Raw genomic sequence first — 20,412 nt, forward strand, 5'->3', positions numbered from 1 at the left:
TTACCTTTAATTAAAATGACAATTTTTTGTTCATAAATTAAACAAAATTAAAAAAACAGTAAATGATTTCAAAAAATAAGTGTTGCTTTTAAAAGCAGTTACTTTTGTAACTATTTTTTTTAATTGCTTCCATTAACAAATCTTGATTTCGAGGGAAATATCTCTTTTAAGTTACAGGGCCGCGGTGGCCTGGTGGTAAGGTCTCAGCTTCGGAACTGGAGGGTTCCAGGTTCAAGACCCGATTCCACCGAAGAACCGTCGTGTAAGGGGGGTCTGTTGCACGTTAAATCCGTCCTGACCTAACGCCCTCCCGCTGGTGTGGTGTGGAGAGGGGGGTGCCAGCTCAGGTGTCGTCCTCCTCATCTGACCGCGGTTCAAAAGTACGAGGTCCGTCCCAAAATAGTCCTAGTGTTGCTTCAAACGGGACATTAATATAAGTAAACTAAACTTTTAAGTTACATTATCAACCAGAAGCTCTAAAGAATTAATTTAATTGAAATAGACTATTCAGAATTAGATTTATTATATATATATATACCATGGCATTTGGAATGGAACTCCTTAAGTGATAATTCGTTACCATAATTTAACGCCTTTGCGTTAAGTCTGGCTATTCCAATGGATAAGACATCGGTCTACTAAAGAAAAGGTTTCGGGTTCGAAAGTATTAAAAAATTACAATAACAAAATAAAATTTAACTATGTTAGATGAGAGATTTAAAAGAAGAAAAAAGAGGAGCGTAGAATTATCAAGCGTCGCTATATGAAAAACTAAAGCTTAAATTATCTCTATGCTTTAATTAGTAAATTTAAGATTTTCAAAACGTTAAAATATTATTCAATATGAATACTATATAATAATATATTGTACTGTACAATTTATTGCAGTATTGATAACCTCATACAATACAGTATAATATTAGAAGCTACGGTTATATACCATTGCTCAATTTCGCCAGAAAACTTTATATAATATTATAAAATTCTAATATCTTACAGTATCTCTATATTGGAAGAAATATTATAAAATATAATCTTTTGCAAAGGTTATGATATTGTACGATATTAAGTGCCGTTTGTGTAGTGTACGGTGAATACAATATTGTAAATATAACAAAAGTGTTATATTTGACACTATTTCACTTTTGTAAAAAACACAGTGCAATATTAGTTTTTTTTTTCCTTCAAATTTTGCAATGTTATGCAAAATAGTATACTACTCATTCTGCTTTATCGGGGTGCATATTTTGTCGGATCATGAGCTAAAAAAAACAACTTTAATATCTACTTATTTAATGAATGAATGTAAGACTTGAGTATTACTTGAGATTTTCTTACTATTCTCTTTGAAATGAGATTCAAAAGACGTAGTAGATCCTTTTAAAGAGCGATGCGTGCCACAAATCTGGTTTATGTAACATTATTTATGTGAAATAATTTGGGCTTCTGAAAGTTGTGTAATAAAATGGATTCTGAATTGTCTTTGGCATACCATGTCTTCCTTGAGGATCGAATTCAATTTGGCATTTGCATTCGATATAAAAACCTTTAATTTGCTGAAACTGCAAATAAATATTTCCGACAGGAAATGAGATCCTTTAACTATGCATATTTCAAAAAATATTTTTCAAAATGCAACTCTATCTTTAAGTATTCAAGACAAATGAAACTTATAAGACGATTTATTTAAAAAATAGTAACCAAATTATAATGAGATAAGTTACACGTGTTGATCAGTATTTTTTTTTTTTTTTTTCATGATTTCATTTGCAAAAACCTTTCATCATTTTCTTTCAAAAGAATCATTATATATATTTTTTTGTCATTTCCATGCACTTTCCAAAATTCCATTTCATAAGGTAATGAAATATATATACATATGCATATCCTTTCTATACTATCCAATAGCTTTGCAGCTGTTGAACGACAAGAATTCAACAAAGAAAGAGAGGGGGGATAACAAGCAAGGCCAGTAATCTGTGACCTCACATCCTTTCTCATTATATATCAAATTGCGAACTGAAGTGAAGGAGTAAAAAATTCCTGACGTTACAGCTTTTATATAGAAAAGTCGTGGGTATAATTTTATGTACTGCAGCTTCGTGAAAATTTTCTTATATTATTTGTTTATAATTGTTTTAGTCCGACGTAAATTGTTCTACAATTTCTTCTGTAGTGTAATATGATTAATGAATCCAATGAAAATGGAAAGGGTCTAGAACAGCAGGTAAGAATGGAAATAAGTTACCCCTCGATTGTAATCGTCGTCATAAAAAAAAAAGCTTTATCTCGGAAGATTTCAGGAAATTCCCTTCATTTATGTAAATGCTATATTTCAAAGTTTCGTGACATCCATGCAGTTTTAAGTAGTTGACCTATTTAAATTTGGATGAGATTGCTGAAATTATTCTTAAAATTTCGTTGATATTGTCCTGTGTATTTAGTATTTTGTAAAAACATGTTAAGATAAAATTGCTTATTAAATTGAATATGGAAACATAATACTTATTATTCGGTTTTCTTATTATGTAAATGAAGTAATTTAGTAATATAAATTTAATTTTACTACTTATAGCGGATTTTTTTTTAGATTAAAGGACTGCTTTTACTTGTTAAGTTATTTTGAGCCGTGTCATATTTTTGTTGTAGATTTTTTTTTAGTTTTGAATTACATGATCATCTTTACTGTGTTTTAACGGATAATGTTAGTTGGCATACCTGTAGAATCCAATCTTGATTTTCACATACTATGTGGTTTGTTAAAACTGTTGGTTTAACATGTTTTTAAAAATACCTTAACGGGTTTCTAAAACCGTTTATCTACTTCATAAGTGTGATATTCTGTTATTTTTGTTTATTTATGTTAAAAAATTAAGATGAAATTAGTTTGTAAATATTAAGCTATTTAGAATAACTTATAAACTTATATATTTGGTTGCTTTTTCTGTAATGTTATATTATAGGTTTTCTTTTCTTTCTTTCTTTTTTTTTTTTTTTCTAAATTTATTTTAATCTGAAAAGTTAAATTTTCAATTTAAAATTTTCCATTTGTTATGGGTTTTATTTGGGAAGATGTTGTTTAAGAGACTGGAATATCTATAATTTATAAATCGTTAATTATTATAAATTGATATTCAAAAATGTAGCTCTGAGTGGGCAATTTAACTGTTAAAGTGTGGTAATAAATTTAAACTTATTGATATATTTAGTTTTGAAATTAAGAATTGTGTATGTACTCATAATTTTTCTCAATATAATATTTGAAAACCCTTTTTATTTTAAAGATTCAGTCATCTTTTATAAGTAATGTAGTACAGTTGTGGAAGAAATTTTGTGCAATGTATAAATTGATATTCAATTATGTGAAAGGCCTTCTTAAGTTTTTTCTTGTTAACTGAAATACTAGTATATTTTTTCTGTTTTGTAGTTACAGAAATTTGTTGCTTTTATTAGTTTATTTCTTTATAAACAAATTTTGAGTACACCACATAATAGGAGTAATTAAATTGCATTTAAACATAAAAAAAGATGGATATCTTCATTTCATAGTTTCTTTATAATAAAAATCCTATTGAGTAGATAATATTTCATTAAAAGCAACCGCAGCAACATTAAATATTGCATTTCTATTGTACAGTTGTGAATTGTCTCAGTTGTGTTGTAATTTAGTGTTATTTTAGAGAAAAAACATTTATCAAACTTGCAGATTTTTTTATATACATGCAAAAAATTAAATATTAAGGATTCTTCTGTATAATATTTCTATAAAAAAAGTTGACATTTAAATAACAAATAATTACAAGTTTATAAAAATATCACGATGTAGAAAATACATTATTCTAAGTTTCAAAAATAGTAGAAAACTTTCATGAGGAACTATCTTATATAACTTCTAGACATACATACACAAACTTTAAAAAAAACTGTCCTGCTATTTAACAATTTATTGTATTCTGCAGAACTCAAAAATTATGGTATCAGTTCAGAGATGGTGTCAGAGGTGCGTAAGAAATGTAGTTACACCTATTGTGTGGTATGTTATTCGACACCAGGTTGTGGAATTGTATAATTTTGTTTACTTCGAAGATATGTAATGGATTTCCTAGCAAAATAGGGATTTTTTTTATGTTCTTGACTTGTCAAATGTTCATATCTTCTCTTTATATTAATGTGGAGATGATAGTTTGTTCATTACAATTTAAGTTTAATTACAAAAGATCCTCTTTTATCTTTATTGTGTTGGCAGAACTGAAAAGAAAAAAATGTATTACCTTCTTTAAATTTAGCAAATACTTCAATCATATTTAACTAATTTTTTATATTTGGTTAGGATTTTGGAGTATAAACTTGGTAGAGAATTTATATTGGAGCAAAGATAGTGGAAGTAAACTAGAATGAAAGCATGGCTGTATTGTGTAAAGCGTTTTGCTATGAAATATATTTGAAATCATTGAAGTCAGCATTGTACTAAAAATAAGTAAAATATTTTTGGTATGAAAAGCGTTTTGCTATGAAATATATTTGAAATCATTGAAGTCAGCATTGTACTAAAAATAAGTAAAATATTTTTGGTATGAATGTTTATCCTTGCTTTGAAAGGAAAAACTTTTGGAATGTTATGTTCATATTTTCACTCTTTATTGCTGATATAAATTATTTGCTCCCAAAAGAATAAATAAATTAAATACTTGAAAACTTAGATCCATACTCTTAAGAAATATTGAATAAAAATTCTCATATAGTAATCTCCAAAACTAAGCTAAACTTATTTATAAATAAATTTTTGAGATTTGAGGGTTTATAATGTCAATTTTATAAGGAGAAATATCATATAATTCTATATCATTCGAAAGGTAATTTAATAAAGCAGTTTTTATAATAAATATTTGTATTAAGCTTTAGTTGTTATTGTGGAAAAAGAAAACTTAGAAATAATGATGTACACAAATATTCTTGCTTATGGCAGTAAATACAAGATTGTAATATTGGTTCATGATTGAATTGGTCATTGAATCATGATTGTAATATTGGTTTAGTTAATTGGGTTTTAATAATATGCTGCTTCTGTGTAAGAAGTTTCTTTAGACTGCATAGATTTTTTATAGTTATCTTACAGTGCAAAACATTTTATTTCAAGTTGTAATTTTAATCTTCTTTCTGTATTCAATAAATTTCATTTTACTTTTGACCAAAAAATAAAATTTTCTGAAACCCAAATTATTCAGTATTTTTGAAAGATTTTACAAAACTGTTTTCATTTAGCATATAGCTAGCTATCTATATATTTCTTAAACACATTGGGAATTAGAGAAGAATGAGTATAATAAATATTTAAAAAGTATTGTGCTCAATTTTTTAAATAAGTCATTTAATTTTTTTGATAAATGGAAATGGTATTTGTACTGCTTGAATTTAAAATTCAAGATTGTAACCATATAACTTGAGTTATTTAATTTTATTCAATGGTTTTTAGCATTTGTTGAAGCTTTAAGCTAAATTCTGTTTGGGGAAATAATGAGATATTTGTCACTTATATTCATTCTCCTCTTCCACCCTGTTATTAACTTTAGAGAAATTCTATTTTGAATACTTTAAGGAACAATGGAACAGTTTTTCTAACCTTTAGGAATTTTTTTTAATAAACTTGTTGCTCTTTTTACAGTAAAAATTATTTTAACAAATATTTGAATGTTTCTTATATTAAAAAAAAAATTAATGACATTTAAAATTAAATAGAATGTCTTTAAAAAATTTTAAATTTATGTTTTTTACAGACAATGAAATTCTGTATTTCTTATGAAAAAAGATTTTTTTAAATAAATATTTGCTACAAAAGAAATCTTTAAAATTCAATGAATGTATTCCAAACAAATCTGTTTATTATAAATATAATCTTACCAATTATTGATTCTAAGTTTGTTGGAAAGTAGAAGGTAGCACATAAATTTGTGGTGCAGGAGCTTTTCCTTTTCATTAAACACTATTATTAATTTAGATTAGTTTATCCATCTAATATTTTTAATAGATTTTTTATAAATAGCTATTAACTTGGGCATGCACTCTGACATTTATATTTGTATATATGACAGTACAATAAAATAAAATTTTAACAAAAATTCTTTTGATGTGCAGATTATATGTAGAAAGAAAATCACGAACCTGATTTTATTTAATCAAAATTGATAAAATAGATATTCCTATTTTTTGCAACTCCCTAGTGTATGCAAAATCATTGTTTTTCATCTTTTTATTTTTGAACAAAATTTACTTTGTTCTTTCAATGTCCCAATGTCTTAGTTTGCCTTTTCTTGCTGTTAATGAAAACTTTCCTGATATTTCCAGTGGCATAATTTGATTTGTATTGTTTATGTGGGCTGCTGAATGCAATCGTTTAAAATTCTGTATTGCTTCTCTTTGTAGTTTATTTACAACTGAGGGAAGGAGACTATTTCAAGTAATACTTTTCACTGAGTTTAATGTTGTCTAATTGAATCTGGTTTCTTTACAGATGGTTACTTTACTTGGCTACAGACATATATATTTATTACAAAAAACTCTAAAGGATGGCTTTATTGATAAAATGCAGATGGTCATCTTTTTTTCTGGAGTTTTCAAAGCAGATGACATCATTGAAATACTTTAGCAGTATTAGATTTGAGAGTTGTTCAAGGGGAAAATCTTTCTGTTACTATAGCAATTATACACATTTTCCAGGCATTTGAAGAAAAATGGCCATAAAATTAATTCATGCTTCCAGTGTAAATGAGAAGTAATAAATGGTAGTATGAGTTATGGGAAGGTTTCAGGAAATATTTAAATCTCTTGAGTGGCTTTGGGGTATATTTTTACTCCCTCTTTGTGAGAAAACAAAAGGTAAAAAGAAAAATTTGAGGTGCGAAACATTTTATTTTTAAGGGGTGAATCTTCACGTATTCTCTTTAAGGTGATTTTTTTTTTCTTTTTTTTGTAATATAAGGCCCCTCAAAAGACATCAGAATGCTCCATATTTCCCAGAATTGTGCTTAAAAATTGAAATTGGGAAAATATAAAATCCCTAGTTTTTATTATAGCATTTTTAGCTTTTATGTAAACATTTTATAGAAAGAAGAAATATTAAAGCTAAAATGCTTAAGTGGAGCTTTGTATTAAAGTAATTCATTAAAACTTTCACCAATTTCAATAGCAGTTGGACCAATTTTACTATATTTGTTCTCTTACCTTACAGCTCATCAAGTTGTTTTAATACTCTGAATGTATATATATGTAATGATATTTTAAACTCTAATTTCAATATGATTAATTTCCAAAGTTTTATCTTAATTTAGTCCATAGTAACTTCATTCTAAAATTTTCTCTTATTTCCCTATCTTTATGTGATTTTTTTTTTTTTTTTTTTTATATATACGATTGAAACTAAGTGATGATTTATGCAGAGTGTTCAAAATGGCTTCCGTAAACTTTTTGGATATGGATGATTTATCTCTAAAGTTTTCCTAAACTCCTTTGAATAAATTTTTGGTATATTTATATCTCTTATATTTAATTATTATCACATGTTACGATTTAAATTTCTAAACATTCTGCAGAATTTTTCTTCCTTATCTTTCTCTTTTTCTTAGAGAAAATATTGTACTGTTAGTTTTATTGAATACATTGAATACTTTTTCCTTTGAAGACAGAATTTTTATGTTTCTCCATATGTCTGTTCTTTTGTTTGATTGCATTTTTATTATTTTGATTTTTGTAACCTTGAAATTATGCTATGTTTAAGGGAAATCCATTGGGGTTTCCCCGCACAGGTTCAAATCCTGTCGACTAAAGAATATGTAAGCTTATTTTATGTGAAGCAGAAGCCAGGTTTGAAGACAGTGATGAGACATTTTGCATTTTTAAATTCATTTTAATCCATCCTGTGAAAGCAATTTTATTTACAAGCAGAGACGTGGACAAGGCGCATCCGCCACGGTGCGGAACAAAAGCAGAAGTATATATGAAGTTACTTAAGATTACTTAATCATATAATAGGTCCTTCAGAATTCATTTTATAGTTCAGTATAAGTAATAATTAGTACTTATACTAGTATAATCACTAATTTTGTCTAAAAGTATAACTACAAAATTACGTCTAATACATTTAATGTAAATTATATCACCATGTAAAAACAAATATGTTTGCATTAATTTTAATTAATAATGAACATAAACTGACATTTAAAAGTGCCAAAGATGTTTACTATGCACTAGAGTCTTCGAAATTCAAATCTGTTGTAATGGCTCAATGGAAAATTTGCAAGAAGTACCAAATTGATAATATATTGTGCCATGGATCTACTACAGACAATGAATTCAGAATAATACCAGAAACATAAGAAATCAGCAAGGGTTTGTTTTTATGTTTCTGGTATTATTCTGAATTCATTGTCTGTAGGAGATCCATGGCACAATATATCATCAATTTGGTACTTCTTGCAAATTTTCCATTGTGCCATTACAACAGATTTGAATTTCGAAGACTCTAGTGCATAGTAAACATCTTTGGCACTTTTAAATGTCAGTTTATGTTCATTCTTAATTAAAATTAATGCAAACATATTGTTTGTTTTTACATGGTGATATAATTTACATTAAATGTATTAGATGTAATTTTGTAGTTATACTTTTAGACAAAATTAGTGATTATACTAGTATAAGTACTAATTATTACTTATACTGAACTATAAAATGAATTCTGAAGGACCTATTATATGATTAAGTAATCTTAAGTAACTTCATATATACTTCTGCTTTTGTTCCGCACCGTGGCGGATGCGCCTTGTCCACGTCTCTGCTTGTAAATAAAATTGCTTTCACAGGATGGATTAAAATGAATTTAAAAATGCAAAATGTCTCATCACTGTCTTCAAACCTGGCTTCTGCTTCACATAAAATAATCTTACATATTCTTTAGTCGACAGGATTTGAACCTGTGCGGGGAAACCCCAATCGATTTCCCTTAAACATAGCATTATTTCAAGGTAACAAAAATCAAAATAATAAAAATGCAATCAAACAAAAGAACAGACATATAGAGAAACATAAAAATTCTGTCTTCAAAGGAAAAAGGATTCAATGTATTCAATAAAACTAACAGTACAATATTTTCTCTAAGAAAAAGAGAAAGATAGGGAAGAAAAATTCTGCAGAATGTTTAGAAATTTAAATCGTAACATGTGATAATAATTAAATATAAGAGATATAAATATACCAAAAATTTATTCAAAGGAGTTTAGGAAAACTTTAGAGATAAATCATCCATATCCAAAAAGTTTACGGAAGCCATTTTGAACACTCTGCATAAATCATCACTTAGTTTCAATCGTATATATAAAAAAAAAAAAAAAAAAAAATCACATAAAGATAGGGAAATAAGAGAAAATTTTAGAATGAAGTTACTATGGACTAAATTAAGATAAAACTTTGGAAATTAATCATATTGAAATTAGAGTTTAAAATATCATTACATATATATACATTCAGAGTATTAAAACAACTTGATGAGCTGTAAGGTAAGAGAACAAATATAGTAAAATTGGTCCAACTGCTATTGAAATTGGTGAAAGTTTTAATGAATTACTTTAATACAAAGCTCCACTTAAGCATTTTAGCTTTAATATTTCTTTTTTCTATAAAATGTTTATATAAAGTTAAAGATGTTATAATAAAAACTAGGGATTTTATATTTTCCCAATTTCAATTTTTAAGCACTCTTCTGGGAAATATGGAGCATTCTGATGTCTTTTGAGGGGCCTTATATTACAAAAAAAAAAAAAAAAAATCACCTTAAAGAGAATACGTGAAGTTTCACCCCTTAAAAATAAAATGTTTCGCACCTCAAATTTTTCTTTTTACCTTTTGTTTTCTCACAAAGAGGGAGTAAAAATATTCCCTGAAACCTTCCCATAGCTCATACTACCATTTATTAAAAGATTTTCCCCTTGAACCACTCTCAAATCTAATACTACTAAAGTATTTCAATGATGTCATCTGCTTTGAAAACTCCAGAAAAAAGATGACCTAAGATATCTTTAAAAAAATTCAGAAAATCTGAATCTTTTTAAGATATGGAATTGGTGTAATCATAGCTATCTTAAGTTTAAATTAACAATTACAAAAACTATTAATATTGTATTTACTACTGTAAAATAAATATACAAACTGTGGATTTTTTTTATATTGAATACCTTGCTTTTTTTTATATAAAAATATTGCTTGACACCCCCTCCTCCCCCCTTTGTTAAGTGATAAGAATGATTGCACAAACTCTTGCTATAGGGTTAATTTGCACAGGAGTCTTTATAGACTTAAGAATGCTAAAATTAATTATTAATGAAAATGCTAATGCTTTTCATAATAATTAATTCATTTCTATTGGGTGCATTCGCTGAAATTAGGCATGTTTAAAAAAATTTTATGGCCTTTATTTTTTTATGTTAAGCCCATTCAGCAAGTCCTATTTCTGGAATATCATATATATTATGCTTAATCTTCCACTTTAATTTTGCATTACTTTCACAGATAGATAACTATACAAAGTTCATTTATTTAAAAAGAAAAACTAAATTATGCAGGATATTTATTTGTGCTTCAAAAATTTTTAAAATTTCAAAGATTTTCTTCATTTATTCATTTTACAGTTTGCTGGTCTAGACTTAAACTCCACCAGTAATTCGAGTGGAGCCAAAACTTCTGGTAAGTTAAATTATTTCAGTGATTGTAATTTATTTAAAAATTTTGTTGTTGAAAAGTTATATGATGTTTAGGCTTTATGTATGTTTTAAAAATCTTAATATAATAATGCCTTTTTATAAAGCTTTTAAAAAAGGTATATGAATCATGTAGGTTATATTTTTGTTCAAAGATGTAATGACAAAAAATATAATTCAAATTTATTTTGTTTTATTAATATAATTGTATGAGAAATAATTTTGTTTATAATTACAGTAATTTTATATAAAAGGAAGACTTATAGGTATTGCATTTAAATTTTTCATTTTTGAGATATGGCTAAAAGTGGCTAAGTTGAAAACATTTGATCTTTTTAATTGGATATTTTTTCTGTTACTTCAGTCATTCACTAGATTTGTTTGGTAGCCTTTTTCTTGCATTTCCAATTCTAAAAGTTGCAATCTGTTGAATTGATTTTTATCATATTACTTTTTGGACTTTTTTATACTAAACACTGAAAAAGTACTTTTTTAGTTTTATGGTGGCATTTAAACTGATTCCTTTGTTCAAAATATTATTTTCAAAAAATTTGCATTTCCTAATTATTTTGCTTACTGCATAAAAAATTAAAGCATAGAAAGATTTAAAAAAAAAATGGCATTCATAGCAACAAATTTGTGAAATTTTCCTATGATGATTTTTAGTTATTTTTCTAAGATTAGATGCATCAGATTAGTTTTATTTGAAATTTTCATTTCATATCCAGAGCATGTTATACATTCTTAACAGCAGTGAGATTTGGAAATGGGTGTGTGTGTGGAAGTTAAAAAGATTTTTATTATTATAAAACAACTTGGGCTTTGTAATGTAAGTTTTGTGAAAAATAATTCTTCCATTAATTTTTAAGAGACTTTACTGCATATTTTTGAATCGTGAACAATATTTTTGTATCATTTAAAGAGCAACTGGTCCTCAGTGTTGCAGTGGCTTCAACTACCTGTTATTAAATCTTGAAAGCCATTTTTTTTTTTTAATGAGTTGTTGAATTTGCATTCCCCCCCCCCCCCTGCTTTTAGTTCCCTGGGGTGGCCAGTTTGAAATTTATTTGCAATCATGCCCGTCTTCTTTAATGCTTAAAAAGATTTGAGAAAAGTTGCAACATTTTGCGTCTTTTTCCTTTTTTTTTTTTTTTTTTGCAAATAATCATGAATGGTTATCTTCTCGCAAATAATCAAAGAGCTTGCTCGTGTTTGGCATCATGCTAATTAAAACTGTCAAAATCGTCACTTTCAAGATAATATTATATGTTTGAGAAGAGTGCGGACCTTCGTATTTACTGGAAATATGAGTGTTGTTTATTTGGCAACTAAAAATAATAAATATTGTATATGTAGGTTTTTTTTTTTTATTATTATGAGAAAATTCAGTTGTAATTTTCTAAATGTTTTTATTACTTTTAAGAAAAGGATTGTGTCTGTTTATCATTTTAATAAAATATTTAAAACTATTATGTCTATAGTTAAAGCAAAATAATGTATTTGTGCAAATGCCTTAATTTTTTCTTGCTGGTTGTAGTCAAATTTTTTCATAAAGATTTAGTGGTTTTTTTAATGATTGAAATTTTTTAGGTTGATTTCTGGAAGTTTGATTCTTTCACTTTATCATATGATGTTAAAATGAGAATTGGATCATGCAGAGACATTGTACTGTGTTTGTTCTTATATTCACACTTTCTTTTAAATTGCCTAGTTTTACTTGTATTATTTAGATGTGTAGTTATGAAAGATGAAGAAATGCTGAAATTTCTTGAAATAGACTAGTGAAAGTGCAGCAAATATATTTATAAGCTTGAGTCATTGTTAAGTTCATAAAAATTATCTTTTAATTTCAAACTTTTTATTAGTGACTTTGGCCTTTGGCTCCTTTTAAATGCAAAGTTTTTGTACTTAATGAAAAAATTTTGGAATATAGTTAGTTGTCTTACAATTAGGACAATATCACTTGCAGGTTCAGGAGTAAAAACTTCATTGGATTTTTTTTTTTTTTTTAATCTGCTCAGAATTTTTTTGATACTTCTAGATCAGTAACTAAAAATAGAGGTAAATTTGTATCTGATACAGAAATTGAATTTATTTACAACCTATAAAATTTATGAATTTATCTAATATACAATGGAAACTCTTGCATTCATATTTTTTTTACTGTTAATTTCATTTTGTCAGTTCACTTTATTTTGATCCTTTTAACATTTCTATGTGTAATTTCTTATTGAGGAGCCATTTATATTAAAATTGTTTTTATTCTGAATGATTTTCAGTTGTAGCATTATAATTTTTTATATTGCTAGTTTGTTGTTCTGTTATTTCTAATTCCTAAGATTTCGTAAAAGATATAATGCATTTATGAAATCCTATACATTCCTCCGACTTGGAATTTCATTAGATTTCTAATGGGTGTAAGTGTGCACGAGGGTCTTTTACTTATTGTACATTTTTATCTGAAACAAAAGTATGTATATATTGGAGTTTTTTTCTTTTATTATTATTCAGAAAAATAAATAGCTAAATTGCAATGGATAAGTGGGAATTTCTTATGCTTTTACTTGTTTGAAAATTTTAAATTTTAATTTTTTTGAAAACTTTTTTTTTTTCTTTTTTTTCTAGTGAAAGCATAAATTTTTAAAATGGTGAATATTTAAGTTTGGTTCTGTTTACTTGAGTTTGTTTCCATCATACTTTATAGTTTATCAATAAACAAAATTTGATATTGTTTATTATATGGTTTATACTTGGAAAATTTTTCATATATATTTTTTATAAATATTAGTTCTTCAATAGAGTTCTTAGTTCAAGAAATTTTCTCTGTAAAAGGCAGATTCCAGGGATAAATTACAAAGTAAAATCAACAAATTTTTGCTATCCTGTGGATGTTTTAAAAGAAATATCTTCAGTCACTTTTTGGTATTGTTTACTTGTAGAGAGATACATACCTCCTCATCTTCGCAACCGTCAGAATAATTTTCAGAACAGTGACGATTCTTCAAAATACAATCAGAATAGATCAAGTCAGCCAGAGTGTGACAAATTTGAACATAGGCGTGAGCCTGAAAATATCAAGACAAGCAGTCGAGACTTTGAAAGAGACAGTTACAAAGGTAGTGCATTTTCTGTTTTTATATAGATTGAAATTTAATTTAAGCGTTAAGAGTTACAAAAGTAGTATTGAGAAAATTCTTCTTCGTTTCCACATTAAAGATTTCAAAACCTTATGTTAATATAGCAAACATTTTTATTGAAAATGAAAACCATAAAACAAGTTTTTTTTTTTTAAAGCAAAATTTGATGTTTATGCACAGCAATCTTTAGTGATTTTAATCCTCTAAAAAATGTTTAAAATGTAGTATTATTGTAATATAAATGGTCTAGTATATTTGAGAAAATTATGAAAAATAATCGATTTTTTCAACAGTAATGACAACATTTTCTTATTTACTTTCTAGTCAAATTAACTAGTAACACCTTTTCAGAGGCTATATCCCTATTGCAGTTTTTGTTTATTTTTAATATAACACCCCAAACTTAAAAAAAAAAAAATTCTTGTAGTATGTTGAAAGCCCTTCCTCTTTTAACAGATAAAATAGTTTTTAAAATAGTCTAACAAAGCAGTTTGTTTATTGATGCACACAAGCATCTAATTGATGAATGTTGATCTCTGTGTATCTTATTTTGGTACTGATTTCTCAGGAGGTCGTGGAGATTTCTCAAACTTCGGTAACCGTGGGCGGAAGTCAAATGACTATTCAAGTGGTGGTGGTGGTGGCGGCGGCGGCAGCAGCAGCAGCGGCAGCACTGGTTCTTTCCAGAGGAAAGTTGACTGGTAAGTTTAAATACAATGTTTAAAATTTTGTACTTTTTTTGATAAAAAAACAAATAAAACGTTTGGACATGAAATAAACTGAGAAATGGATGTAAATGTTTTAAAGTTGTTTAAAGCACTTTTAGTGATTGAAGGAAGAATCATTCAGTTTGGAAGAATTCCATTTTTTAGGTTGAATGTTTTTAAAGTTTGCTTTGCGATACTGATTTTCTGTTAAGAAAACAGTGAATCTCTAGTAGTATTTATGTTTTTCTTGGTATTTGTATAAAATTATATCTTAATAATTTTGCAAGATCAGAAGTTCATTTTCATATTTGTTAAAATAAATATATATTCTGTGATTTTTTTAATTAAACTTGTAAGTTCCCCCCCCCCCCCCTTCAATAGGTTTTTGTTTTTTCTAAAGTCTTATATTATCGGGAAAAACGTTTTTGAAAAAAAATTATATAGTATGCCTCCAACTCCCTTTTCCACTCTTTTCCACAAATTGGTGAATTATGAATTGCACGATTTTGCCTAGATTAAAATTTTCAATTTCTGCCAAATAAGGCTTTATTTTCAGCATTTAATAAGATGGTAACAACTAGATTCCTTAATTTTTATTTTTATTGGCAATATTTATGCAATTACATCTATTTCTGCATTCTTTGTAATAATAATTTTTTATAAGTTTTTGAAAAATACAAATATTTAGCATTTGAATAGTTCATGTCACCCGATTCCATGTAATTTGTATTTGATCTACATTTTCATTTGAAAAGTATAATCAGAATTTGTGGGGGGGGGAGGGCGGGATGTATAACAGCCTTTTTATTGATTTAAGTAAGCCATCCTAATTACATATCACTATATAACGAAGCTGTATCATCATTATATCATGATAAACATTGGTGCATAATGTTTCAATAAAAGGCTATTAATTGTAAAGGGAAAATTTGAAATAGAAAGTTATAGAATTTAAAAAGCTTGTTAAAATTAGCTGTTGAATATTACAGTAGCTTAATTAGATCAGATGTAAATTTTAAACATAAATGTTAAAGTATTTTTTAAAAATGAATTTAAAAACATAAGAGAAATTGCTGTAATTTCATGGATGGATGGATGTGTTTGTTATTCAGGAGAGAATATCTGAAAAGTCAAGTTTATATCAGCTATATTTTTGAAATTTTTTTTTCCAAGAAGAAATAATTAAAAAAAAAAAAAGACTAAGTACTTTTTAATCTGAATTGCCAGAATAAAAAAAAATAATAAAAAAAAAAGCAAAAAGCAAAAGAATCATTCTAAAACTGTTCTACAATTTTGTTCAAATAAAATAAGTGTATATTTCAAAATATTTAAAATTTTCTCCTGGTCTAATTAAATTGGCTGAATATTTAGTGATTCATTTTAGAGTTTTTTTATTACCTATACATTTTTTATTTTAACTACTTTCAGATTAATAGTATCTTTTAAATAAGTGCATGTTTTAATCCTTCCCTTCTTTATCTGGGTGCATATTACAGTGATGTGCTTTGGCCAGCCAACCCAACCATATAAGGAAATTAAAATACAATTCATCTAATAAAAGGATTTTCATTCCCTCTTATTTATAGTATGTGTTTTTATTGCAGTGAGAGGGTTGGAAATTGGAGAGATCCAACATATGTGAAGGAAAATTGGGAAGATAAACCTAGAGATGAACCTCGAGGAGGGGGAAGCAGTGGTGCTCGTAATAATTCTTATGATCGTAGGAGTAATAACAGCAGGCGCTATGAAAGGGAAGATGAAGACTGGAGCCGACCTCTTCCTCGTGATGAGAGAACAGAAAGGTATATATTATATTTATTGGCATGTCTTTATTATTTTGAAACTTCTTCATTTTAAAGCAATATGGTTTGCATGAAAAATAAAAATATTTGCTGCTTATAAATTATTTGGGAATATTTTATTTTGCAGGCAGTTGTTTTCACAAGGCCATACAGGAATCAATTTTGAAAAATATGAAGATATTCCTGTTGAAGCAAGTGGTGAGGACTGTCCTCCTCACATCAATTCAGTATGTATCTTTTCTATTCATAAATATAGCATTAGGAAATGGAGGTTTCTATATTTTCATTAGAATGCATGACCAGTTATTTTCTTTCTATTTTATATTGACTATATATTTTTTTAAAGTAATTTCATTGAATAAATTAGATACTAACTTGTATTAAAATGCCAAATAAAAAATCATTAGGCATACTACTCTCCTGACTTCTAAGTTACCAGGTAAAATCAAAAACAATTTTAAAATGATAATTATTGAAATATTTTTTATACTGTAAAAGACGATGAGTAAACTACAACCTGCAGGCTACATGTACCTATTTAGAGATTCTATGTAGGACCATGATTGCCTAGTGGTAAGATCTCGTCTTTTGGATCTTTTTGTTTTCTAGATTCAGTACCTGACAACATTTAAGATTCGTTGTGTATGTGGGTCTAATTCATGTAAACTTTGTGTGGATCAGACTTCCTTCACTTGGTGTGGTGTGGTAATTCGGAGGAAGGAAATATTTTCTTTGTCATCTATATCAATTAAATTTACTGATAACAAGTCCTTTTTGTAACAGTCTGAAGCATGTGTCATTTTTCGAAAGGAATTGCGTATTCTCCCAGTAACTGCACAAAGCCCGATTGTTTTTTATTTATTTAGGGTTTGATAGTTAAGTGTTTTACATATGATTTCTGTCAAATGTCTAAAATCATTTATGTAAAAGGGCCAGAATTGGCTATTATATTAGTTGCATTACGAAAATAAGCAGCTTGAATATTTATATACCTTCTGTTTGCCAGAATAATTCCTTTGCTGAAATTAGTTAATGGAAAAGAGCATGTTGAATAGAAGTTATTAACATTTTGTTGTTTACTCCCTCTCCCTCCTTCCTTTTTCAGAATTTCTTAAATATTCTGGATAGTTTAGAAGTTTAAATAAAACTTTGAAATTTTGAGTGAAATGCCTTTGATAACAAATTTAATCTTTTTGTAGATAGTGTGATTACTTGACATTTTTTTTTTCTTTTTTGGAAATATGTATAATGAAGCTTACTCATTGCTGGAATATTAACTGCATTTAGGTTAATTATATCAAATTTCAATTTAATGACCTTATAGTCCTTCATAACTATGTAGTAAAATTATTTTTGTTGTAAAGCTGATACAATTCACAGGGACTTAAAATAAAAGTTCTGTATCTTCACTTACATAAATTCTCACTATTTGTGTTGCTTGATCTGCATTCTTTCAAGAAATAGCTTTAGAGATTAAGTACTAATTGAAATTTTGAAAATCTATCTCAAATTGCTTTTATCTTCCGGAAAATCAATACTAAATTTTAGTTCCTGTTGGTCTGACAATAGTGCTTTCTTTTTTTAATATTCCATTAGTTGCGCCTTATATGACAGATACATAATTACTTTTTTTTTCCTCAATAATTAGATGATGCAGTGTCTGAAAGATTTTTTTTTTTTTTTTGAGAAAAATTTGTGATTTTGCATGTGTATAATTTAAATTGTTTCTTATTTATTAATGTTAAAAGATACAGTTAAAAGATAATCTGACAGATACAGCACGGCCACAAGGGAAAAAAAAAGACTAATGTATTGTAACTTTGCTGAAATATTTCATATAATTAAAACATTCACTTTTATTTGTAGATTTTTTAGTTGTAACTGTGAAGGTGTTGGAATATCTTTGAATTAAAAAGTTTTTTCTTTGGTTGTATGCTATCTAAAATAAAGTGGATTTTTAGTTTTCAGAATTGCCATTGACAGAGATAATTCGCATGAATATAGAGTTAACAAGGTATACATCACCTACACCTGTGCAAAAATATGCAATGCCCATTATTCTTCACAAGAGAGATCTTATGGCATGTGCCCAAACAGGTAATATTTTCAGAACCGTGGTTGATTTTTTAAAAAATGAGAACTTTTTATTAAATAACATTGTTGTCAATTTTTTAGTTTTTACTATCAATATTTCCTAATAATATAGTGTTTAAGTATTTAATATTTTCTGCATTATTGCTGCATTTTAATGAAAATAACGTGCTGTTTATGTTAATTGCCTATTACTTTCTGTTAAATCCCCCCCCCCATCCATGAAAAATGTTGAATTAAGCATCATCTTACAATGTTTTGATTTGTTTTTAGGATCTGGCAAAACTGCTGCTTTTCTCATACCTATATTGAATCAGATATTTGAGAATGGTCCTCCAAAGAATATTCCTGTGGTAAATTTTTAATTTTCTTTCAAAGAACACTATAGTATATTTGTAAGATTTTATGTTCAAAGTTGTGCCTGCTGGGCCTTTTTCACTAAATGCATACATTAATTATTCTAATGACTTGAACACTCATGTTTTGCCCTTATATACTCTGTCTAGATTTTAGCATTTCTGAAGCACTCTTATTTTATATAGTGCATCTGTAAAATTGAAATAAGCTTTGTGTTACATAACTTGAAATTTTTCTAAACGACCTGAGTGCGCTAATGTGTTTTTCTGTTACATTCATGATGAATGCAAAAACAGATTTCTTGTGTTTGTATATTTTCTTAAAAACTACAGAAGTAAAATATTGAATTTTATAGATTTCACTAAATATAAAATTGTTGTTAGTCTATTTCTAAACCTAATTTTTCAAACCTTAAAGCTGTTAGATTTAAATAATTGGGCATTTAGAAGATTAAGGCCTGAGAAAATTTAGCAATATATATAAAGAGAGACTGCACTTATTTTTTTAGTAATTAAAAATTCTGTTCATCCTAATAGAATGCACTACTGTTTGGATGAATAGTAAATTTGTTTGATTTAGGTTACAAAAAGGTGCGCAGTTCGTAATTTTGAAGTTGTTACAATTTAAGTACTGTAAGGTAATATTTTTTTTTTTTTTTTTTTTTTTAAGTATTGGTAGTTTATACTTATTGTTGCGAGAACTCATTTCATTATAGAGTTGTATTCTTATATAATCATTTTGCTTTCGTTAGTCCCATTACTTTCTTTTTTTCTATAATATTTTATCCTCTATATGCAATTTCTTTTTATACCATTTGTAAGATTTTTATTTTTGTGGCAAAAATTGACATAACTATTCATTTCTTTTTTGGTGTAACATGCGATTTTTCTAAAAAAAAAGTATTTTTAGATTTTTATAAAGCGAAGTATGTAGTAAATTATATTTTGAATTGATTACGGTATCTAGAAGTATATAGAGGTTTCCATCTTAATTGACATGGATTTTCTTATTGTATCCACAAAAAGTTTGATATTTATGATGCGTATCTTAGGAATGATGGATAGCTCTTCCTATCAAAGGAAGAAAATTAGTTCAATTTCCCCTAGTTAAAATAATTGAATTTAAATATGAAATATTAATATCTGTCCTTAGTAGATGTTGGCTTGTTTTTATAAATGTACATTCCTCCTAGATAATCTATCCTCTTTCTCATTAGGCATAAAGGTTGAATTTGTATTTCTCATTACAATATCTTTCGCGATTGTCTAATGTGGGAACTCTATCTTTTTTTTAATCCCCCCCCCCTTTTTTTTTTCCTTAATAGATAGATTTGCAAGAGTTAACTTTCCTTGAAATTCCCGAATTGCAGCTAATGAGCATACACGAAACTTCTATAACTGCACGAGAGAATCGAATACATTTCTCTGACAGGAATAGTAACGTTCAATCTGTGGAAGCAGCACGATGGTTTTTAGTTTACTTGCAAAATCTGCGAGCAATAGCAATGCATTCCCAGGTGATGTGTTTCCACACAAATCTTGAAATGATGAATCAAGAACCCTGAATAATTTTTTGT

General features: G+C 27.3%; 1 protein-coding gene across 1 annotated transcript in view; it reads left to right on the forward strand.

Moving 5' to 3' along the window:
• Positions 1-2,028: 2,028 nt before the first annotated feature.
• The window catches only part of LOC129958075 (ATP-dependent RNA helicase DDX3X-like), a 32,398-nt gene continuing 14,014 nt past the window's right edge, over positions 2,029-20,412 (forward strand). Inside the window, exons 1-8 of the mRNA XM_056070245.1 lie at positions 2,029-2,227; positions 10,674-10,728; positions 13,682-13,858; positions 14,448-14,580; positions 16,191-16,388; positions 16,516-16,615; positions 18,350-18,485; positions 18,753-18,832. Coding sequence (XP_055926220.1) covers positions 2,183-2,227; positions 10,674-10,728; positions 13,682-13,858; positions 14,448-14,580; positions 16,191-16,388; positions 16,516-16,615; positions 18,350-18,485; positions 18,753-18,832 — 924 coding nt within the window. The 5' untranslated portion in view covers positions 2,029-2,182. The remainder of the gene's footprint in view (positions 2,228-10,673; positions 10,729-13,681; positions 13,859-14,447; positions 14,581-16,190; positions 16,389-16,515; positions 16,616-18,349; positions 18,486-18,752; positions 18,833-20,412) is intronic.

Source organism: Argiope bruennichi, chromosome X1, assembly GCF_947563725.1.
Source record: "Argiope bruennichi chromosome X1, qqArgBrue1.1, whole genome shotgun sequence".
NCBI lineage: Eukaryota > Metazoa > Arthropoda > Arachnida > Araneae > Araneidae > Argiope > Argiope bruennichi.